This window comes from Scaptodrosophila lebanonensis, unplaced genomic scaffold (genome assembly GCF_003285725.1).
Source record: "Scaptodrosophila lebanonensis strain 11010-0011.00,11010-0021.00 unplaced genomic scaffold, SlebRS2 tig00001412-arrow-pilon, whole genome shotgun sequence".
NCBI lineage: Eukaryota > Metazoa > Arthropoda > Insecta > Diptera > Drosophilidae > Scaptodrosophila > Scaptodrosophila lebanonensis.
The window spans coordinates 12,502,429-12,526,479 of record NW_022060739.1 but is presented as its reverse complement, the minus strand read 5'-3'; the positions used below and the strand labels follow the sequence as shown (position 1 = coordinate 12,526,479).

Sequence of the window (24,051 nt, the reverse complement as noted above, 5' to 3'; positions counted from 1 at the left end):
CCTTTTAAGAACTGTGTCTGACACGGCGTTGCCACACCGAACCAACGAAAATTGTTATCAATTTAATTACAACTTAAAAAGTTTTTTCTATTTATAAATTACAGAGCGGGCTTACAGAAAGTTAATTTTGGCCTCCTGCCATTTTAGTAGTGGGTGTTATTAGATGTCAACTCATATCGATAACCACTGAAATACTCGATTTAAAAGAAATTCAATGGCCGCTATGCCATAAGAAGAAGCAGTCGACTCGCGTCGATTATAAGTTTGAGCGCCATTTGTTCGAAAGTTTTTCGACTTTTCCATTGCAAAGAGATTATAATCAAATTATAAATTGGCATACATTACATTGTGATATTTTTGTTCTATGTGTTTTTTTTGTGATTGTGCATACAATGTCTTCAAAAAGTTCTGTTCAAGTCTGCATTAAGGTGCGCCCGTTCGATCGAGAGCACTGTTTATGGCAAGTAAGAGACGGCCGAATATATTTGACAGACGTCCAGGCAGAGCCCTATGTGTTTGGTATGTTATGTTTACAATAAATACCATTGATTCTTCAAACTAGAATAATGTCTTCCAGACCATGTATTTGATCAGGAATCCACCAATCAGGACGTTTTCGAGCTGATGGCAAAACATATTGTGCATGCATGCTTGCAGGGGTTCAACGGCACTATTTTTGCGTACGGCCAAACATCGTCAGGTAGATATGTACATGCTGTTTACATTTACAATGCAATAAGTGATTGGATCCTATAATATAATAATAAACGCTTGAAACATATTTAGGAAAAACATATACTATGATGGGCGATGAGCACAATCCCGGCGTTATGGTGTTGGCGGCGAAGGAGATTTTTAATCAAATATCACAAATTCACGATCGGAAGTTCTTAATACGGGTCGGCTATATTGAAATTTATAATGAAAAAATCTACGACTTGCTTAACAAAAAGAACCAGGATCTTAAAATACACGACTCCGCTACAGGGATCGTGAACGTAAATTGTGAGGAGTTCATCATAACTACGGAGGAAGATTTGCTCAACTTCTTGTGCATGGGCAACAAAGAGCGCACTGTCGGCGAAACACATATGAACGAACGGTCCAGTCGATCGCATGCTATATTTCGAATAGTAAGTACACAAATGTAACAACAACCTCGTGAAAATGATGCAATTGCAATTTATGTAGATTATAGAATCACAAAAGTCGGATGCCGCTGAAGACGATTCTGTCATACAAAGCGTGCTTAATCTTGTGGATTTGGCCGGCTCCGAGCGCGCCGATCAGACGGGTGCTCGTGGTGCTCGGTTAAAGGAAGGCGGTCACATCAATAAAAGTTTGCTCTTCTTGAGCAATGTAATTAAAAATCTGGCTGAAAATACGGATAACAAATATATAAGTTACCGCGATTCGAAATTAACACGCATTTTGCAAGCATCTCTAGGTGGCAATGCGCTTACTTCAATTATATGCACCATAAAGCCCTCAATACTGGAGGAGTCGCAATCAACAATAAATTTTGCATTGCGGGCAAAGAAAATTCGTTTAAAGCCACAAGTAAACGAGATTGTTTCAGGACCCACGATGATGAAACGACTAGAACGAGAAATAAAAACGCTTAAAGACAACTTAGCCGAAGAAAAGCGTAAAAACGAAAGCCAAGTCAAGGTTCACCAACTCCAGGAAGCAATCAAACGAGACATGTTGAAAATTATAAGCAGCAATTCGTTAAACAACTTAAAAATTCAGAAGCGGCGGCGAACTTGGTGCCCTGCCACTTCAGTTATAGATGGTGATAAAGGAGAAAAGACGCAGCCCGTAACGACTTTTGAAAGCACTTCACGCTTGCAGCTGCCCAAACCATGTATGTTTTCGAAAGTTACCCATCATAAAAACAACCGCTCCAAAATCTGCCCCGAGACTATATCTGTGTTTAAAAGTTTGAACCTAGAAAACGTTAAAGAAGAATTCACTCCAATTGATCGTGTCGATTTTGGTTGTGAACCGTCAGATTTTCAAACACCAAGAGCTCAGGGCCGCAATATAATGTCCATCTCTTTGACACCGGAAGTGGAACAAATGGCAGGAAAGAGGTAGGCTCCGATTTGCTTTTCATACAATACTCCATCAACATCATTCACATAAGCATTATCACTCACAAATTATTAACTATGTACACCCAAATAGCTTAGAAATGGTCGAGAAAGAATTGTTTGAATTGCAAATGTACACCAGCTTGGAAAAGCAATTAGATGTGAAATTTGATCAAAATAAGGTCCTGAAGGAAAAATTGGCATTGGTATCGGCACGCCGAGATGAACTCGAAGCCGAGCGCCTAGAATACATACAACTAAAAATCGATCTCGATGTGTGCACTAAGAATCAAGTCGACTTAGAAACACGGTAAGTAAGCGTTTCAAAACTAGATGTCAATACAGCATAATAAATACTGACGTGCCTTCAGTCGGCAAGTTCACAGCTAGAATACTGACACTATGGGGAAATTGCTAACAATATACTTGTCTGGAAGTTATATAATGTAACGTAAATGTGCTAAACATCGTGCTTACATAATTCCTTGTCCCACTGTGATATTCTTCAGTTGCTGTAACAATGGGTTTCGAATTTGCCACAGAACTGTGATCGCTAATCAATTTACTATGTTAACCATAGGTATTTAGTCCAATATAGTAGGTATTTTGTTTATAAATAGATATTTTCAGAAGATAGTTGAAGAAATGTTACCTTCTATACTATATATGTATGTTTTGTGGATTTAAAACAGGATTACATCAGTTTCACACACTATGCACCTATTCATACTAGTTTTGAGATTTGTTTCCTTTGAGATTTACACTTCCCTCTCAATATATTTTCTAGCTGTGACCTTCTGCAAGCCGAGGTTGATAAGCTTACGGCTTTAAACCAAAAGATTAATGCGATGAACGAAAACTACGAAATAGAAATAAATAGACTCAAAGATTCTATGAAAGTACTTGAAGCGGAGAATCGTGAGGCGGTGAGCATAGAGTTTCAGTATGAAAGTAATAAACAAAAGTCAAAGCAGCGAGAAGCCGAACTTTTGGAGGCGCTTTTAGAGAAAGACGGTGCGATTGATAGTTGGAAAAAAACGGTTGATGAACTATCGAAGAAACTTCATGAAAGTCAACAACAGAGTGAAAGTAAAAGTTTCAAAGACAGTGTGATTAATAATTTGGAAAAAACTGTTGATGAACTATCAAAGAAGCTTCTTGAAAGTGAACAACAGAGTGAGAGTAAAAGTAGCCAGGATGAGATAAATTCGCTTAAGGTCCGCGTTGAGGAGACTCAATGCAATCTCGACAGAGTTTCAAGTGATCTTCGGCACAAAGAATGCGAGCTGAATGAAAAGATTTCATTTCATCAGTCAAAGTTTGATGAACTACAAAGGGAATACGATGATCTCTCTAACCAGCTGCTGGAGAGCATCCAGGATGGTGATTTGTTGCGTGCAAGATGCAAAAAACTCAGTGATTTTCTCAAAAAGCAGCCCATGAATATAATATGTAGTCAGTGGTGTAATGGCGAAGCAATGCCAGGTTCAGAACTCGTTTCTAATTTCAATAACAGCAGTTTATACTCACAATTTGCAAAGTTCTTGGAATCCCTTCATGAGATTGAACTAGGCGATATCGGTTACTCTCGGACTTTTAGAGCTATCACTGTGAATGAAATTAATGGTGCAGGACATAAGCTTCACCTAAACTTCACGGAGAAGATACTTCATCCATCGTTTGATGAATCGATCTGCCTAGAAGGCGTGCTGCAACAACAAAAGTTTCATATTGTGGAGCTGAGCGAAAATTCGAAGGTCGGAATTCAAAGTTTGCGAAATTATGTTGATCAGCTCGAGGCTGAAATTTTGGAGAAAAATGTATTGCTGGAGACCACCGAACATACAATCAACGAAATGAGAGAGCAGATGACCACGCTAGAGTGTGCGCTCCTTGAAAAATCAGTTATTATTAACAAGGTAGAAAATTATCAAAAAAAGATCGAAACGTTAGAAAAGCAAAACGCAGAGATGACCATCGTTTGCGAAGAGCTACAAGAAAAGGTCAAAGAATGTACCATGACTGAGAGCCTCGATTGCTCCAGCTGCAAAGGAGCACCGAATTGCAATCAAAGCGAGATGTCCGAAAAATTACTCGAGCTGGAAGCTGCGCTTGCATCATCCAAAAGTGAACTAGAATCTAGGGAGAAAGCCCACAAGGAGACAAAAGATTCCATCGTTTGGGAAGAGTTACAATGTAAGGTCAAAGAATGTACCATGACTGAGAGCCTCGATTGCTCCAACTGCAAAAGAGCACCGAATTGTACTCAAAGCGAGATATCCGAAAAACTACTCGAGCTGGAAGCTGCACTTGCTTCAACCAAAAGTGAACTAGAATCTAGGGAAAAAGCCCACAAGGACGAATTAAATACTCATAAACTGGAATTTTTGGAGAAACTGGAACTAAGCAAAACTGAATATCGGGAAAATTTGCGTAACTACAACATGAAGTGGGAGGAGAGCAGGGACCATTATGAGCAAACCTTATCTAAAATGAAAGAGAATCTGGCCACAGCTGAGGAGAAATTACGATCTTACAACGAGTACCATTTAAAGTACGAAAAGCTAAAAGAGGAAAAATGTGCATTAGAAAGTGTCATATCAGATTCAAAGCTACAAATTTTATCTTTAACCACGGATCTGAATGAGCAAAAACAAAAAAATGAAAAAAAAGACGGGGATTTAAAGAAACTTAATCAGCAAGTTGAAATTCTAGAATTAAGCAAAAATGAATATGTGGAAAATATGCGTAATTACAAGATCAAGTTGGAGGAGAGCAGGAATCTTTATGAAGTAGCCTTATCTAAAATAAAAGAGAAACTAGCCACAGCTGAGGAGAAATTAGGATCTTACAACGAGTACCAACTAAAATATGAAAAGCTACAAGAAGAAAAATGTGCATTAGAAACGGTAATAGAAGATTCCAAGCTACAAATATCTTCTTTAACCACGGATCTGACGGAGCAAAAACATAAAAATGCAATAGATGAGGAGGATTTAAATAAACTTAAACAGCATGTCGAAAATCTGGAACTAGGCAAAAACGAATATCAGGAGAATTTGCGTAATTATAAAATCAAGTTGGAGGAGAGCAGGGACTTTTATGAACAAACCTTATCTAAATTGAAAGAGAAACTAGCCGTAGCTGAGGAGAAGATAGGATCTTACAACGAGTACCAATTAAAGTATGAAATGTTACAAGAAGAAAAATGTGCATTAGAAACGGTCATAGCAGATTCCAAGCTACAAATTTGTTCTTTAACCACGGATGTTAAGGAGCAAAAGCATAAAAATGAAAAAGATGAGGAGGATTTAAAGAAACTTAAACAGCATGTCGAAAATCTGGAACTATGCAAAAACGAATATCAGGAAAATTTGCGTAATTATAACATCAAGTTGGAGGAGAGCAGGGACCTTTATGAACAAACCTTATCTAAAATGAAAGAGAATCTGGCCACAGCTGAGGAGTACAAATTAAAGTATGAAAAGCTTAAAGACGAAAAGTGCGCATTAGAAACGGTCATAGCAGAATCCAAGCTACAAATTTGTTCTTTAGCAACGGAACTGAAGGAGCAAAAACATAAAAATGCAATACATGAAGAGGATTTCAAGAAACTTACAGGGGAAGTTAAAAATCTGGAATCAGCCTTAAAACAGATAACTGCATTAAAAACTGCTGCAGAAGGCAAAATTGAGCAACATGGTACAGAAAGTGCAAGACTTAATGCCACAATATTGTGCCTCTTGGAAGAGAAGAGCAACCTTGAGGAAAAATTATGCACGATGGAAGATACTATAAGAAGTCTGGACGCAGAGCTGGTTGCGTTCAAATCGGACAAATCTGTTAAGCTTTTTACCGAATTGAATACATCCAACACACAATTAACGGCGCGCAAAAGTCTCGATCGAGACGACAGTCTAACGAAGGTAAGAATGGGAATAATTTTAAACAGAAAACTATATACAGTAATTTCTTTTTAGAAAAGACCCAATACGGATTCTCAAATGCGAAGAAGTCGCCGTTTAAGCACTCACGATGAACGTCGACGGCAATGCTGGAACGAGTCCTGTGACGATGGATCACTAAATGATGCCGGAGGTATGTTTCCATAAATCTAAAAAATTACTTTGAAGACACTGATAAAAATACTTGCTTTCCAATTCTGTTTGTTAAGAAATGGCCGAACTTAAACGCAAATTGGAAGACTGCCAGAGAGATTTATTCATAAGCCAAAGCAAAGTAACAGCATTAAGTATCGAGCTGAAAAATCATCCTCTCAAAGAGGAAACAGCCCAGTTAAAAAAACGCCTTCAAGACGAAAAGGAGAAGCAGCGCAATGAATTGAAACGCTTTAAGCAGAAAAACCATGAACTTATGAGTAAAGTTAATGCCCTGACTGCAGCGGCCGCTTTATCTACGAATGCTGCGGACGTATCGTGCCATCGAGTCGTTGACAATTCCTCACTAGTCACTTCTGGAACACAGACAGAGTCTGATCTGGAAACGGCGCACAAAAAGCTAACAGAGAAATACGAAGATATGCTGGAAGTATGTCGTTTTCGTTACAATATAATTAAAAATCAACAGGAGCAGCTGAAGCAATTTGAAAATATTGATACTTCCAATACTTCATCGTTGACGGCGGGCCAGATATGTGCCCTAAAGGTAACTGATTTCCCCTAAACTGCTACGAAATTATTTAGTTTCGATTTGTTCTTTTCTAAAGGCCCAGTGTGATCGGCAGAAAGCAGAACTATCAGCCCTCACTGAGAAGTACGATATGGCAAAGAAAGCACTTAAGATGCGTAAAGTTCAAGTAGAGGACCTTCGAAAACAGATGGCCGACCCCAGTGGCACCCACTCTTCGTAAATATTAGTATTTATTTTATTTATTTTCATGAATGCTTTATTGTTTAATGTTTAATTGTTGTAATAAGTGTCGTTTTGCCAAACTTAACTACACGAATGGTAGTGATCTGGAAAGTGAAAGAGGAGGGCATTCTCCAAAATTATTTATTTATTTATTCATCGGCAAACAAAGTTTGCCATGTGAAAAAAAAAAACGAGTCACTGTATAACAGCGCTTTTATGGCCTGTATCTGAATGTTGAAAGGTGTAAAAATTCATAATGGCAATTTAGCAGAACTCTTATATATAAAAAACCCAACCTTATTCATCCAATTTCTCTTTGAATACAACAAACTTTAAAATATTACATATCATTTAGAATAGAATATTCAATAGGTTAAAGAAAAATGTAACTCTAACCAGCAGCAAAAAATATTTTCTATCAAATCGATGAAAAAACATGTTTTCTTTTTATTTATTTCTTCAATTACAAATGATTAGTTATAAAACTAGTATAGCCCTTCACCCTTTGGGTACAGGCTATAAAAAACGAAATTTATTTGATAATTTCACTGATAATATGAGAGAATCTCTTTGTTGATAACGCCATTGTAGCTTGTATATTCGGTCGATGTGCCATTGAGTGCGATAAATTGTTCGGCCACTTCAACGGCAACACGGACCTGAGCTTCGGATGTGCTGGCACCCAAATGGGGGGTTGCCACGACCTTCGGATGGTTGACAAGCGCCTTGGTAACTTCAGACTTCGGAGGCTCTTCAATGTAGACATCAATAGCAGCACCTGCACATTTTCCGCTCTGAAGGGCCTCAAGCAGAGCCTTTTCGTCTATAATACCACCCCGTGCAACATTTATGACTCTTACGCCCTGTTTACACTTCGCCAACGTCTCGGTAGATATGAGATCTGTTAAACGGATATAACATGGTTTACAACCAAATATTACATGCATATGTGGGAGAATAGAATTTACTTCTGGTCGCTGGTATTAGCGGGGTATGTACAGTTATATAATCAGCCAATGGCCATATTTCTTCCAAAGGGAGCATCTCAATGCCTGCGGCCTTGGCCTCGGCCGCCGTAGTGATAGGATCATAGCCGATAATCTGAATAGTAGAATAATTAAGAGGCTTTGCAAAATATTAGTTTGGGCTAACCTACCCGCATGCCCCATGCCGTCATACGTATAGCCACCTCGCGTCCAATTCGACCCAAGCCCAGTATGGCCAAAGTCTTTCCGTAAAGCTCGCTGCCACTGTATAGCTTTCTGTCCCAGCGCCCTTCTTTCATGCTCTGAGTTGCCGGCGCAACGAAACGGGCCAGAGTTCCAATAAGGATACACGTTAACTCACAAGCTGATATGGAATTTCCGCCAGGAGTGCTGAAAGAAGCGGTAAAAATTTCATTTTATTTAAGGGCTCATCTGGCATTACCAGTGTGGGATTTACTTTAAAACGACGACATTGTGTTTTGTCGCTGCAGCTATGTCGATGTTGTCCACTCCTGCGCCTGCGCGACCCACTACCTTGAGACTTCCAGCACCCGCAGCGAGTACTTCGGCAGTTATTTTTGTATCCGAACGTACAATGACAGCATCAAAGTTCTACAAAACGTGATAATTTTATTTAGGTATTTGCTTTTCCAAATTTAGTTTTAACTTCTAAAATGCTTTAAACTCCCTATTCGTTGCAACTTCATTTAATCAGGTTTTTAATTTAATACTTTTCACTCAGCTTTATTAATTTAGAGCTGCACGTCTAACTTTAAGAACAATCAACGAGAAATCAACTTTACCCGAAAGGTAGATGTATAATAGGCTTGTGCAAGGTGTACAACAGGAGCTAGAATAACCAAACTTGGAAATCAGGTTTCCTTCAGCCCTAGGCAGCTTGAGTTTTTTTTTTTTTTGGGGGAGTGACCACTGGGTATATAAGAATAAGCATTCCTTTCTTGTCTTATTATTTGACACCTAGCAAGAAAGGACTTCCAAAATCTCGACTATTGCTCAACATAGTAGTACGACCTTTAAACGGCTGCGGTCAAAATCGCATCATATATCGATAGTCAAATAAAAAACCAAGTACATACTTAAGTGATGACAATTCGACAATTAAATTTTGGAAATTCCAATAAATTAAATATAAATATTGTGATCGCCGTCCTCTGCGATTCTCATATCCAGTACTTAAGTGATGGCCAATCGAGAACTAAATTTTTTAATTTCTAATGTTTCGACTTTTAAATCGATTATGGCAGTCAACTTTTGTTATCACTATTTGAGAAACTGACCGCAAAGCGTTCATAATAGCTAGGTCGTTTGTTGTTGTTTCTTTGTTTGCAACAAATGTCTATATTTATTCCAAATGTATTAAAAATCTTACCTTTACTTCCTTTGTCAGTTCATCAAGTGGTATTTTTAATTTGTAAACAACCTGAAAATAAATACACGTTGTTTATATAAATATGAATTTAATTTGTAAAATCTTGCCATATATTTAATATTATGCTTCCCTCCTATTGTTGATTTCTTTTATAATGTGATATACACACATACATACAAGTATATTATAGCTTAACGGGAAAACGTTGACTTGTTATTTTATGGGTGGAAAAATACACCAATTTGAAACTTAAGGTGTCACTGCACTCAGAATATTTAATCTATGGATTTTAAAAAACTTCCTATATAAATAAAAACCCATATGGTATACATTTATATTATTAATACGACGTACATAATAAATACACATAAGAATACGTACATATGTATATGCAGTTTAATACATACATATGTAGCGAATTCGTGTGTATATAAACATATGTACACATATGCATATACAAGTATGTAGCTGTGATCACAAAGTGGCGATAGCCGGTAATCTGTGTATATATGTATGTATGTACATACATGCATATCTCTTCAAAGCTTGAATTACATACATACTATACATATACATACATACTATACATATGTAAATTAAACAAGGCTTCGAAGAGCTTTAAAGCCAATCTTGAAAGACACGTGTAGAAAAATTTCTTCTACTGATGTACATATTTGATTAGGCAGTTGCTATGCACATTTCTACATTTGATGTTGTAATATATTGTAAATACGTAGATATATACATATGTACATATGTGTGCAAAAGTGCAGTTAAATGTGTATTCAATTAGTTACAACCAAATACAAATATAAGTACATACATTCACACACATACATATGTATATAATGTATGCAAATATGTATTTCCTTTTAAAAGCAACTAATTTTTTATTCACTCACATTAATGCCGTGTTTTTTCAAGAGTTCAACACACGCATTATCGACAGCATCACACACTAGAACGTTGCGAATTTTCAAAGGCATTTTCACAATTGATGTATCTTTGTATGTACGTATGAATTAAATGACAAAAGCCGCGAGCTGCAATTGCACAATGTGAGCTTCCAAATACAACTGGTTATCAGTCTGGAAGTCATCAACCAGAGAGCCTACAAACATGCACATACATACACATACGTACACAAATATGTATGTATGTACAGTAGCTCCTAGCCTATTTGAACTGAACCAGTTTTAATATTCAACGCTTTATAATTTCGCACTCAACAGAGATATGTGGAAAAAATACAAATGCAAAATTGTAGTTGTATGTTCAAATTTCATTTTAAATTAATTCTGATATATAAATTAAAAATAGTGGAAAAGCCTATACAAATTGTGATTTTTATGATAAATTAAATTAAATAAAAATAAATCGTTGTGGCCGCCATCCTCTGCGATTCTCGTATCAAGTACTTAAGTGAGATTTAAATTGTGATTTTTCTGATAAATTAAAAAAATATATTAAAAAAAATATTGTGGAAATAAATTGTGCAATTTCTGATCAAATAAATTAAATAAAAATATTGTGACCGCCCTCCTCTATGATTCTCATACCCATTACCTAAGCGATGGCAAATTGAGATTTAAGCTGTGACATTTCTGATATATTAAATTATATAAAAATAAATTGTGAATTTTCTGCTAAATTAAATTAAATTAAAATATTGTGGCCGCCCTCTGCGATTCACATACCAAGTACGTAAGTGAAGGGATTTAAATTGTAACTTTTCTGATAAATTAAAAAAAAAAAATAAGAATTGTGGAAATAAATTGTAAAATTTCTGATATTTTACAATATATTTCCACAAAATTTTTAAAATTAAATTGTTTAATTTAATTTATCAGAAATTTCACAATTTATTTCCACAATTTGTATACTCTGGACATGAGTAGAAGAGTATATTAGGTTTGCGCGAGCTGAAAAATGTAACAGGCAGAAGGAAGCGTGACAGACCCCACAAAGTATATTTATTCTTGATCAGCATGACAAGACGAGTCGAACTAGCCCTTTTTCGGTCGGTCTGTCCGTCGGTATGATCATCTAGATCTCCGAAATTATAAGAGCTAGAGACATCAAATGTTTCACACAGATGCCTTATGTGTGTCCGCAATACGAGTTTGTTTTATTTTTATGATTTCCCCCCTCCCCCCCTTCCCCCTATGGGGGTTTTTCCGTAACACCATTTGTAAAATCGCCTGTATCTCAATTGACAGTTTTCACATACTGAACACACAAATAATAAAAGTAAAAATATTAAAATGGCTGAAAACCAAAACACACAAAATACACCACCAAGAACCCCACAACCAACCGATTCGCCAACACCAGCAGGGTGGACATCAAATTGTTTTTTATTCTTAACATATGTACAGAGTATTTCAAAGTCGGGACACCCGACTTTAGCTTTACTTGTTTTTTTTTTTTTTAATTTATCAGAAAAATCACAAGTTAAATATCGTTTGCCATACTTGGTATGAGAATCGAAGATATTTTTTTAATTTATCAGAAATTTCACAACTTATTTTTATTTAATTTATTATAAACTTTAAAATTTTAAGCTCGATTTGCCATCACTTGGTGCTTGGTATGACAAGGAGAGCGGTCCCAATATTTGGGCAGCAATTATATTTATGGCTATGACTTCCTCAATACTACTTGCCAAATTTGAGTTTGAAATTCCAGGAATTACGGGAGCTCGAGAAAACCAGGATTTGTGGTGGAGAGGGGTGTGGAGGGGAATTCCAAAAAACACATTTCCTGCGTATTCAGTTAAGGCATCTGGGACTTCAATTTTGATGTCCACCCTTCTGGTGCTGGTGAATCGGTTGGTTGTGGGGTTGTTGGTGGTGTATTTTGTGTGTTTTGGTTTTCAGCCTTTTTATTGTTTTTACTTTTATTATTTGTATGTTCAGTATGTGAAAACTGTCAATTGAGATATAGGCGATTTTACAAATGGTGTTACGGAAAAACGCCCATAGGTGGAAGTGGGGAAGGGGGGAAATCATACAAATAAAACAAACTCGTATTACGTACACACATAAGGCATCTGTGTGCAACATTTGGTGTCTCTAGCTCTTATAGTCTCTGAGATCTAGATGATCATACGGATCCTGTGGAAAATTCGGGACACGAGACGGGATGTAGTTACCAAATTTTAGTTCGAAATTCCAAGAATTACGGGAGTTATGGAAAAAAACACGAATTGCGGGAGAGTGGGGGGGTGTTTAAGAATAAAAAAAAATAAACTATATCTAGAGAACAAAATTCCAAGAAATACGGGAGTTACGGGAATTATGGCAAAAACACGAATTGTGGGGGGGGGGGGGGGGGGGGGGGGGGTGAATCAGAATAGAAAAACAAACTTGATCTGCCTAGGGCTCAGGGGAACCTGAATACCAAGTTTGGTCATTCTAGCTCTTGTACCTTCTGAGATAAAAATTATAGAAATAAAATGTGAAATTTCTGATAAATTAAATTAATTAAAAATATTGTGGCCGCCCTCCTCTGCGATTCTCATACCCAGTACCTAAGTGATGGCAAATCGAGATTAAAATTGTAAAATTTCGGATAAATTTAATTAAATAAAAATAAATTGTAAAATATATGATAAATTAAATTTAATTACAATATTGTGGCCGCTCTCTGTGATTCTCATACCAAGTACTTAATTGATGGCAAACGAGAATAAAATTGTGATTTTTCTGATAAATTAAAAATAAGAAGAATGCTAAAGTCGAGCAAGCTCAACTCTTAAATACCCTGTACCTCCCACCAAAAAGGAAAAACAAAAACAAAATTTTGTTAAATAGTTTTAAAAAAAAGTATATTAATTAAATTAACCTTTCACCCTTTGGGTACAGGCTATAAAAATATTGTGGCCGCTCTCCTGTGCGATTCTCATACCTAAGTGATGGCAAATCGAGATTTAAATTTGTGAATTTCTGATAAATTCAATAAAATAAAATAATTGCGATCGCCCTCCTCTACGATTCTCATACCAAGTACTTAAGGTTTGGCAAATCGAGGATTAAATTGTACAATTTCTGTTAAATTAAACGAAAATATTGTGGATAAAAATGCAAAATCATATCGTTTTTATCTACCGACACAAACACGTTTTACTATCACAATATCTACACTTTCTGTCATAAAGAAATGAGAAAAATCTCAACAAAAAAAATGGTAAGTAGATTATTTTAGATCGATTGCTTAAAAATTGTGCAGTTTATTTATTTATGAGCTTAATACGCTTCTTTCAGGCGTTACTTTTCAAGGGCGTTACCAGAAGGGAATCTGAAATGCAGAGTGGAATTTTTTATACGGATCATTTCTAACTTTTAAAAAACACGTACACGTTATACACGTACATTCCTACATGAATATGATGCATGTGCATATGAAGCTGATAATCAAAAGTCGCGAGGTTTTGTTGATCTAGTACTCCGATTTCAAAAACACACTTGGGCATACATGTAGTATATGCTACATAAATACATATGACTGCGAACAGTGGTGCGCTCATGTGGGTTTTTATTTCGATATACATCCAATCAAAAATAATAACATGTGTAAAATTATAGATTCTGCAGATTTTATCCAGCAGTTGTCAGGCCAATTAAGATTAAAGAAGCGATCAAAATTTGAAATCCTAACAAATGTAATTTGGAAATTTCTGTTTTTGCTCTTTTACATAGCAATTAGCCAATTTCAATAGTAGGCTAAACATTTCCTGATAACACGAATATCTGACTCTGGAAGAATACTTTAATTTTTACCACGAAGGTGTTGACATATCTCATAATGAATACTTTTTGGGTTATAGTCACCCTTCATTTTTATCTTTTCCGATCGACTGGATAATTGAAGAAAAAACACATAGCCTCTTAATAATAATTTTTTATTACACTTCTCTAAAATACATTTCCCATTTCATTTTGATTAGATTAACAGATTTTTCCGTAACTTTAACATTCTTAGAAAGATGAAGAGTAGCCATGTATTGGTTCACATTTTTAATTGGAAGTTGTTGTTGAGTGCTTGCCAGCATTCGTAATATTGACTGTCTATCTTTTTGCACGTTTCTTCTCCCCACTTAGTTACAGCCAAGCTTAGTGAAGACTCGAACATAAACGCCTAGTGAATTTTACAAGAAGTTAATGCTTTTTGATGCTAATCCTGAAATCATATGGGAAACCAACCTGCGTGCCCTCTGCAATACGTTCAGGTCGCAGATTATCTTTGCTGGCAGCCTCGTAACATTTTGCGTCTGGTCCGTGAGGAGTCATTATGGAATGCAGTGTAGCTCCACCTGCGACAAAGCCTTCCTCCTTAGCCTCGTACCGACCCAAAATAAGTCCCATGAATTCACTCATGCAGTTCCCTACAAGTATATGTATCATTAAGAAAAGTTGATCAAAGCCAACATATGGGCTACTATGTGCTACTCACGGTGATAATATGGAGGTCGAAAGGTGTGTTCTTGTACAGACCACCTGGGTGGAAAGATTACAAAATCCGCTATCGCTGTGCCTGGCCGAGAGCTCGGACAAGTAAGGACGGTAAAAATACTTGGATCGCAGTGATCGAAGCTAACCGAATTAATGACCATAAAATTCGAAAGATCGTACTTATAGGGTACATAGTTTCCATGCCAGGCCACAACATCAAATGCGCTATGATTTTGTTTTGCCACAAACAAGCTGCCCTGAAATTTAGAAATAATCTGGAAATCTGCAAAAAGTATTGATATACACTTCTTTCAATTATTATACTATACGCTTACCAACAATTTGTCTATCATCGAACCAGGCCACAGGTGTTTTAAAGTCCCTCGGATTAGCTAACCCGTTGGCCCCAATCGGTCCTAAATCTGGTATGCGGAAGTGATTATCGTAGACCTCTAAAATGTAGCCCCTGCAGAATGGAATACAAATAGTTCTCAGATAGTTATAGTTGCAGAGTCCTTCCAATCATTTCACTAACCTGGTTGGGCCCTCCACATCAACTGCAAAACGAATACCTAGTGGTATAACACATATTTCATTTGGCGCCACACTCATTTTACCAAGCTCGGTTGTAATATTCAAAACCCCTTGTTGTGGTACTTGAAACCAAAAATTCATTCAAATGTAAGTATATTTATTAACTGGAAAGTTGTTAGGCTGAGAGTTTCTCTCACCGATTAGGAAATCGCCATCACTGTTATAAAACGCTGTATTTTCCATTGACTTGTTACACATATATACGTGCACCGCTAGGCCATGTCTACCTCGAGTATCCCCAGCTCCGCAAACGGTATGTAATCCCTCCACAAATGTCACCGGCTTTTGTACCGGTATATCGAATGGCTTCCAACGTAGCTAATTAAATAAGGTAATTCGTGTTAAAGAATTTATTATATATGTAAGAAAATGCTCACTTGGTTAGGGTTTGGTGGCCTCTCATCCCAGTTTTGATTCAGATACTGGCAATCCTTATATTGTACAAACGGCTTGTGCACGGCACTGGGCACTTTTCTGTACAGCCAAGTCCGTAAATTTTCGGTACGAGGGGCTGTGAATGCTGTACCAGACAATTGCTCAGCATAAAGGCCGTAGGCGCATTGCTGAGGCGAGTTCTGCCCTGCAGGCAAGGCATTGGGGCACCTGGGATCTTCAGACGAAAAATGAGAGCCAAAACCGGTAAGATACTACAAATTGATAAATATTTGAGATCAGTGATACGAACGGTACTTAAAGATTTAGAGCCTATGTAATCAAACTAAAAAGTAGCTTATTAAATTTACAAATTCCAAACGTAACCAGCTCAATGTCTCAGTAACCACAATTCTAACAAAGATTACTGAAGCGCATCAAAAGACGAGTCAATTAAAAGGCTAAGTATTTTTTCAAAAACTTTAATGTATTTAAAAACCACTCGTGCTCAGTCTAAAATTATTTGTAGACTTCCACTAAGCTGTCATTTAACGCATTTTTTAAAATGCACGTTTAAATATTTATGTACCCATTGTTTTATAATTGTAGTTCAATTTAAAAGTCCTCCAGAGCACTGTTCACATACTGATGCCAAAACTGTACGTTCTGTACACAGTTTCGCATTTTTCCATTCGTTTATAATGCGTGTAGTGTGCCAAGGGTACTTTATTTCCAGTTTTGAAGTAGATCATGCAAATGTTTTTTGAATTTTGTTTGTCCTTTTTGTTAATTCTTGAGCAATCTCTTCACTATTTTACAAATAGGGTACACTTGGTGGAAACACGACAAACTTCATAGTAAGCTTGTTTACTAACTTAAATAGTTCCTATGTATATTTATATTTGAATTGTACCTTATTTTTGGACATTATTTATTTCTGTATATTTGAATCACTAACTGAAGCAAACGTTGACTGAAATCGCTTCAGCGAATAACAATTCTATTTATATACGGTCCGCAAAGCAAACTAAAAACATGGATGCATAAGTACTTGATTATACCTTTGTATATGTATAACTAATCTGCATATTAAAAACTGGTTGTGACAAGTAGCTGACCGGCCTCCTAAAACCAAGCGAAAGCAAGCACCTGTTAACTAACTTTGTTTATCTCGAAATGCTCTAAGCAAATAAACATCCTCTGTGGAATTTTGCATAGAAGTTAAACTAGTTATCTTGTGTTTTCGATAAAGCATGACTAGTAAATTTATGTAGTTGGAATAATTCAACCAAATCGGGCTAATTTTTATTTTCACTGAGGGAGATACTTAGTTCTGGTTTGGTGAAACTCTCAACATGTATCGATATTGTAACGAAACTACTACTAATAATCTGGAGCTCAAAAAACACCGATCAAAGAAACAAATCCTAATAAAAGCCCCACAGTGGTGCGCTTGTGCAAAATACTTTTCCCAAAGTACTTAGAATTGATTATTGACGTTAGGAATAAAGTGTAAGCAATCCATACGTCGTTCTACACCAATGTTGTCAACATAGTATCTGGAAATTATTAACCCAGCATCCCCATTCCAACGGTCGAAAGCAGATGTGTAGTTATTAATATATAGATTTAATAGTTTTATGCTGGTATTCGTTCTAGAATATTACAAGTAATTTAATCAAACGTCGAAGGACAGACTTACATATTTATGTATAGTACACATAACATATATACTTGAAGTTGAACTCTGCCTTTTTAAAGAGTTCAATATGTGTCTATGTGTATAGAGATAGTACAAAGAAATAAAATATAATTTTAATTTATGTAATACAGAGATACATATGTATTTAATACTTTAAATAAGTAGCAGAACTTAAATTACATACATGTTTACTTAACTCGCCTAATGATTGCCGTAACGAACGGAAAGAGCTAAAAGTAATATTTATTCCGGTTCACTACTAAGAAGTAAATCAATTAATACTTATTAAAAATTAAAAAATGTAAAATCTATAAAGATGGGAGGGGTGCGGATCAAAAGCAAGCGTATGAGCAACACTGGCATGTTTTTCAAGATGGAATAAGAATGTGAGTAGATACAGAAGATAATAATGATGTATTATATATTCTAGTCGTGTGATAAATTTAGAGCGTCGTCAGCCATACTGGTTTTAGGGATTTTGGCTGGTGGCGGCGCAACTAAGTCGGCCACCGAAGCAAACTCCATTCGCTTCTTTGGCAGGGCACTATTCAGGAGTGCTGCTGGTGGGGCCAAATCGCCATACAAACGACTCAAGTCTACGGGCGGTGTATTCGATGGTCGTCGATGCAACGAGCTGTTGCTGCCGTCAGACGGTGCAGGCGACGGTGTGTTTGAAGGCACACTCGATATGGCCAAATCGACGGCACTAAAATTGTATTTCCCGGCGGTGTTGGCATTGTTACTAACGGATTTGGTGGGAGTTAGGCGCTCCAATGCTGGGGAAGCCGACGACTCTCTTGTGCGCGCCGATGAAGGGGTGGTGGATTTTGGGGGTTTCATCATCATGGCCGATAACGATTCCTGCTGGATTTTAAACAGTGCCGTTGGCGACATAAACATGTTGTTGGCCGCTAACGTCGACTTCGATAGGGGATCAGGTATGCCGTACTTGCCATGTTGTTGCTGAAAGAATGCGGCATAGTCTTGCATTTTTTCCTGCGCCAATGCGTTATAATATGCAGCTGGGTTGGACAAAGGCGAAGGAGCACCTACAAGGCCGCATCCAGAGCTGCTTGATTTTGAATTCGATGCTGAGCCCCCGCCCGATGGCGAGGTAAACAATGCGTCCAGTTCGGCATTAGTCTTGCTCTGTCGATAAAGGAGCGCCTTTATTTCGGAGTCTTGCTTTTCCAGTTGCAGCAGCTGATTAAGTACATCCGATTGAATATCCTTCTGCTTTTGCTTTGAATTGCAACTGCCGCTGCTGCTGCCACCCGTGAGCAGCGCTGAGAGCTCGTTGTGGGAGCCTGTCAAGTGCTTGCCCGTCGCCAGGGCAGCGAATTGATTGTTCGGATCGAATAGCTTCGTATATGTCTGCAAAAGGGCGGTATAGTCGGCTTGAGCGGCATTCTGTTGTTGTTGCTGCTGCTGATGTTGCTGTTGTTGTTGCTTCTTAGAACTATTACTCGTAGGGACAGATGGCGGCTGTATAGCGGCGGCGGCGACAGCGGCCATTTGCTGTTGAAGAAACGCATTAAGGTCGTTGTTCTGCTTGCTTTGCTGTTGCATGTAGGAATCGTAACCAAGTAGCTTCGATGCTTGAATGAGATTATTGTAGTCCGCATTGAGGGCAGCTGCGGCAGCCGCTGCTGTTGCAGACGTTTTGGGGGACTTATTAGACGAAGAGTTCGATACACCGGTATTGGTAACAGAATTTCCTGCTGACATGCCGAGTCCGGCACCAGTAATATAATTAAAATCCGATCCAAAACCCAAAGTACCAAGCGTAGTGGCGCCCAGCGCTTCGGCTTGTTGCAGCAACAGTGCTGCGTATTCTGGGGAACGAATCAGCTCGCTCATCTTAAGCGGGTCGTTTTTGAGTTCGTCCAGCTCCTTCATGAGCTTTGTTTTATAGGAATTCGATGAGGAGCTTGAGTTTGATGACGACGATGATGATGAAGACTTGGACGATCGTTCAGACTTCGACTTGCTGCTGTTATTGCCTACTGAAGGTAGTGGCATATTGAAGCTGTTGGAATACGCAACCACTGCTGCAGCAACATTGGGATCGCTGAAATCTCCCAGTCCGGTGGATGATGGAGTGTTGCTGCTCGTAAGCTTCTGGCCACCAACCTTAGCGGCGGCCGCCGCCAGCTGATTAAGTGAAGAACTACCGTAATCTTTTCGCTGTTGTTGGAATAGAGATGCCAGGTCGGTCTGAAGAAAATTGGGCGGCAATTGTCCGGCAAGATGGGCCAAACTGGCCGCCATCAGGTCGTTTGCAGTCGGTAGACATGCGGCTGACGGCGGTACTAGCTGTGCTGATGGGGTCTCATACTTATTGGGTGTTATACTCGGACTGTTACGAGCGATATCGCTGACGCTGAACTTGCCTGGACTTGGGGCCGGTGAGTTACGTGTGCGAGAAGTGTGCGATGAAGTGTCAGATTTTGCAGGTGAAGGCATTGGTCCTTCACACTTAGCCGGACTGGCCGAATTCGATGGTATAGTTATGGGGCTGTCTCGTGGCGAGGCGGACGACGCAGATGTTGTGGTAGTTATTTGACTTGTTACTTGAGCATTGGTCACCACAGGCGTGTGTGGGGGAAGCAGCTGATTCGCAACTATGCCTTGCGATATAACAGGAGTTGCTATGTTTGGCAAGGCCGGCGTGTGACTTGTTGGATTGGGTGTAGCGAGTGGAGACAACATCCGAACTGGATTCATATTGAGGCCGGAAGGCATGCATAGCTGCTCTTGAAGTGACATAACTTTGAGTTCGCTGGCCTTTTGTTCGGTTTGTGCAGTTTCTTCGTCGAGTTTGCGAGCGACTTCATCCATCAAATTAGTGCTATCTATAAGTAGCTCTTCTTTAGGTTCCTCCAACTTAATGTTACTCCCAGAATCAGAAGGAAGTGGAGCCTCCATTTTAACCGCATGCTCTTCATTATCAATAATTTTGATTGTTTTGGGTGGCACAAAGTCGTCCTCCTGCTCGCAGTCCAGAACGGCACAAATCCAATTCCACAACGCTTTGTCGCTCTGCTTAGACGGAAACTTCGGATATAGCGTGTTCTTTAACTTCTCAATATAAGTAACATCGTTGTTATATATGTTCGGAAACTTAACTATCTCTCCACGATATTGGGAGTAGTAATCAACACAAGATTGGATTTCCGTGCGTACGTCCTCTGGAATCTCTTTATCTGGTAGTACCGAATACTGCATAAGCATAGGCCGACCATATTCCATCGAATGCTTGTTCTCATTAGGTGGTACAATCCATATGCACTTAACTACGGACTCCAAAGTGGGATTTTCGTCATAATAAGGTGCTGGAGACAAATTATATAAGTGGAAATTTGTCTAGATAATAATTTGTATTAACGCTTACATAAAATTAGTGAGACACATGGCGTATAGGTGAGATCACTAGATCCACGCATTCGTATCTGATAATCCAATTGTGAGTCGCAGTCACGTAAAGTTGGGTCTGCCTGGAACTTCGGATGGGAATGATACCAACCCACAAGTATCAGTTGGTCTTGAATCATAGCTTTTTGAATATCGCGCTCCACTTCTGCAGCCCTCTTTCGGTCAAAACGTGTGTTTCGACAAGGATATGTTTTAGTAATCGCTAAAGCTAAAAAAAAAATAAAAAATAAGCAACGCATCCGATTGGCATTACAATGGCATATTAATTAAATTTGACGAGCCAGACTCACTGTGCGAATTCATGTCCCACGTTCCACCAAAATATCCGCACACCTCGCGCACTGTCAAATGACTATGAAAATCAGCTAAAAGCAATGCCGATGAGGTAATTGTTAATAAAAACGGCTGCAGTTTTCCAACGGACGTAAAGGAAACAGCCTCGATGAGCATATTAGCATCGCTAAAATTTAAAAATTACTTAGTAATTAAATTTAACTACCGGTATTAAGAGAAACTTACTGAATTACATTGCGATTAGGCACGCTATTGTGCGGATATACTGTGCGTTTCAAAACTGTTTCGGATATATCCGATTTGCGTTCAGCATCTGTAAAATGATTATAACGTATTAATTTAAATCATATGTCAGATATAAAATATGTGCTTACATACCAACGTCACCATCTTCAGGCGTGGACTCCTTTTGCAAGGAACACTTTCGTAGATAAGAATTTTTGTACGCGTCCAGCTTTTTCCCTTTATACTTCACCGATGCCCAACCGCAACCGCTCTTTTTGTCGGGTTTAATAATACGTTTGCAGTGCATGGCCCACGCACTGGGCGTTAAGAATATGGTTTCAGTCTCTTGAGATTTTATTTTACCGTCCGGCAATAAATCACCCACAAACTTCTGCCCCAGATATTCGATGGTCATACACGATTTGCCTGGCTGCAGCACATTTGCGGCCATTAAGGTCTGCAAAGTTATGGTACGACCTGTACCATTAAAGCCCTCGTAGTTCTCTTTTGTCTGTCCATAAAATGAACATTATAGTTGTGGCGTCCCATTGGCGTAACACAATCGAGCTTACCTCATCGTCGTTGTCATCATCTGCCACATCGCTATCCACATCCTTTTCATACAAACTATCCTCAAGGACTGAAGTGGGTGATGGCGCTGATATTTCCATCGAAATTGGCTCCACATCTGCTTCATAGCCGTCATTCGGTATTGGTGGCGGCTGTGGCGTCGAGGCCGCGTCACCCTCACCATCTCCATCTGTGCTACCACCCAACTGATTTTCACTAACTCCATCCACTTGGTCCCCGTCGGGCAATACGCCGTTTTCCATTCCGTTTTCCATGCAATTTTTTGCTATAAATTGTTGCAATCAAACCACAATTTATGTATTTGGTATATGTATATATGGCGTCAAAACGATTCTACTCAGCCAGTAACTTTGTACTCGATACCATTAACTACGATGAATGCAGTATTACCTTTTATACGGCTGGTAATGTTGTATTTTCTCAAACTTGAATTAGATATTAAATACCAAAAATTACTGATATTTTCCGAAAAAGTTTAATTTAAAATTAACACATTAAATGAAAAAGGATAGTCATTTTCGAATAATTTTAATTACAGCCAATTTTATAAAATTCTTTTGTTTTCCATTAATAAGCTAATTTGTTGTCTCAAAAAAGCTATGTATGTATATACATTTTCAAATTTGAACTGAGTCATTTTTTGTATGAACGTTTTTGAGTCTATATAAAATACTTGTTAGCAAACGCATATGTATGTACTTATATGCCTACATACATATGTATATTTGTATACAAATTAATAAATAAGTAGCAAGCCAATCAACACAAACTCAAAAGAACTTCAATTATTTTTTGTAATTATGCATTCGAAACAAATTTTTTAAATTGAGTGAATTTATTGTAAAATGTGCTTTTTATTTCTAGTACTACAAGTAATTGTTAATTATTTCATCTGCTGTTGACCGCTTAAGCAACTAGGTATCGCTAAGATTTGGATTTAGATATAGTGCTTTCGGGTAGAACTTTAGCTACCTTGCGCGGCTCCTTAACGGAGGACTGTGGGCATTGCATTTCACCCCAACCTACTGGCACCATAGGTATACCAATTCTGCGCATATCACTGGCACATGCTGTCACAACACCAAGCTCGTTTTCCGCAGTGGTTATCAGAAATGATTGCTGCTCTAGTTGGTTCAAAACACGCGCCAGAATCACATCTCCTGGCTTGAAACATTTATATATGTCTACACGATCCTTTTCCGTTTCACGAACGTCCTCCCTCCGTAGAAGCCCTCGATAACTGCTTTCTAGTTGAACATCCCGAACACAAAATATAGCACATTTTACGAACCGAGATGTCGTCAATAGAACGCGGGCGGTAACAATGTCTCCAGTTGTCGGTATAATTATATGGCTACCAGGCTTATACACGCTGACAACTTGGTACTAAAATAAAGTTTAAAATGAGAATTTTGTATCAAGATGTAACTAAGTATTTAAATGTGAATACATACGTTGTCGCCGGAATTGTCGATATTAACTATTCCAGATTTAGATGCAAAAATGTATCCATTCTGTTCATATGTGCCGCTGCCTAGTAAAATACTGCCTTCTGTTCTGCACAGTCTTTCCCCAGGCAGGCACATCAAATTGGCGCCATCTTCTTCCCCCACATGATCGACCATTATTCTATTTTCATCCACAGTCTTCATTTGCATCAATTATATGTAATCTACGTCTATTTGTTGTTTTTAACGCGGCACATGTTAATAGATGGGGGTATGGGTTACAGCTGTCAATCTATCGACACAATCGATATTTCTATTTTGAATTCTGAACCGGCTCGGTTAGTGCGGTAAATATTATTTTTAAAATATTTTGTGAACAAATTTAGTGCAACACAATTATATATTAATTTATAATTGTATTTACTCCACCAAAAAACTATATTTTAGGGAAATTATTTTGAGAAACATTTATTCAACCATTGTAAAAACATCGCATGCTATCGACTACTTATAATTATAACTCCGACATGCTCGAGAAATCGGAATTTTCGTACAGCCCTAATTCTTCATACACATACATACATAGCTGCGAC

At 38.1% G+C, this 24,051-nt stretch overlaps 5 protein-coding genes across 5 annotated transcripts; 1 reads left to right on the top strand and 4 right to left on the bottom strand.

The window, feature by feature from the left end:
* Positions 1-335: 335 nt before the first annotated feature.
* On the top strand, positions 336-24,034 carry LOC115631479 (kinesin-like protein KIN-7I). Its single transcript, XM_030528235.1, has 10 exons — positions 336-519; positions 578-700; positions 787-1,133; positions 1,192-2,096; positions 2,191-2,406; positions 2,884-6,022; positions 6,077-6,194; positions 6,271-6,761; positions 6,823-6,962; positions 23,906-24,034. Exons 1-10 carry the CDS (start codon positions 393-395, stop codon positions 23,970-23,972), a joined length of 5,673 nt encoding a protein of 1,890 aa, XP_030384095.1. The 5' UTR covers positions 336-392; the 3' UTR covers positions 23,973-24,034.
* Positions 7,392-10,392, bottom strand: LOC115631483 (D-3-phosphoglycerate dehydrogenase). The gene is made up of 6 exons (XM_030528238.1): positions 10,247-10,392; positions 9,345-9,395; positions 8,412-8,566; positions 8,125-8,344; positions 7,937-8,069; positions 7,392-7,869 (listed from the first exon to the last, which is right to left on the bottom strand). The coding sequence occupies exons 1-6, from the start codon at positions 10,328-10,330 to the stop codon at positions 7,514-7,516; spliced, it is 999 nt and encodes a 332-aa protein (XP_030384098.1). The 5' UTR covers positions 10,331-10,392; the 3' UTR covers positions 7,392-7,513.
* LOC115631481 (homogentisate 1,2-dioxygenase) lies at positions 14,232-16,731 on the bottom strand. Its single transcript, XM_030528237.1, has 8 exons — positions 16,677-16,731; positions 15,769-16,038; positions 15,529-15,709; positions 15,333-15,453; positions 15,133-15,263; positions 14,799-15,080; positions 14,549-14,730; positions 14,232-14,483 (listed from the first exon to the last, which is right to left on the bottom strand). Exons 1-8 carry the CDS (start codon positions 16,689-16,691, stop codon positions 14,355-14,357), a joined length of 1,311 nt encoding a protein of 436 aa, XP_030384097.1. The 5' UTR covers positions 16,692-16,731; the 3' UTR covers positions 14,232-14,354.
* LOC115631480 (MPN domain-containing protein CG4751) lies at positions 17,636-22,308 on the bottom strand. The gene is made up of 6 exons (XM_030528236.1): positions 21,992-22,308; positions 21,573-21,930; positions 21,420-21,507; positions 21,191-21,360; positions 20,860-21,108; positions 17,636-20,800 (listed from the first exon to the last, which is right to left on the bottom strand). The coding sequence occupies exons 1-6, from the start codon at positions 22,262-22,264 to the stop codon at positions 17,892-17,894; spliced, it is 4,047 nt and encodes a 1,348-aa protein (XP_030384096.1). The 5' UTR covers positions 22,265-22,308; the 3' UTR covers positions 17,636-17,891.
* LOC115631484 (exosome complex component CSL4) lies at positions 22,827-23,724 on the bottom strand. Its single transcript, XM_030528239.1, has 2 exons — positions 23,465-23,724; positions 22,827-23,396 (listed from the first exon to the last, which is right to left on the bottom strand). Exons 1-2 carry the CDS (start codon positions 23,666-23,668, stop codon positions 22,935-22,937), a joined length of 666 nt encoding a protein of 221 aa, XP_030384099.1. The 5' UTR covers positions 23,669-23,724; the 3' UTR covers positions 22,827-22,934.
* Positions 24,035-24,051: the final 17 nt, after the last annotated feature.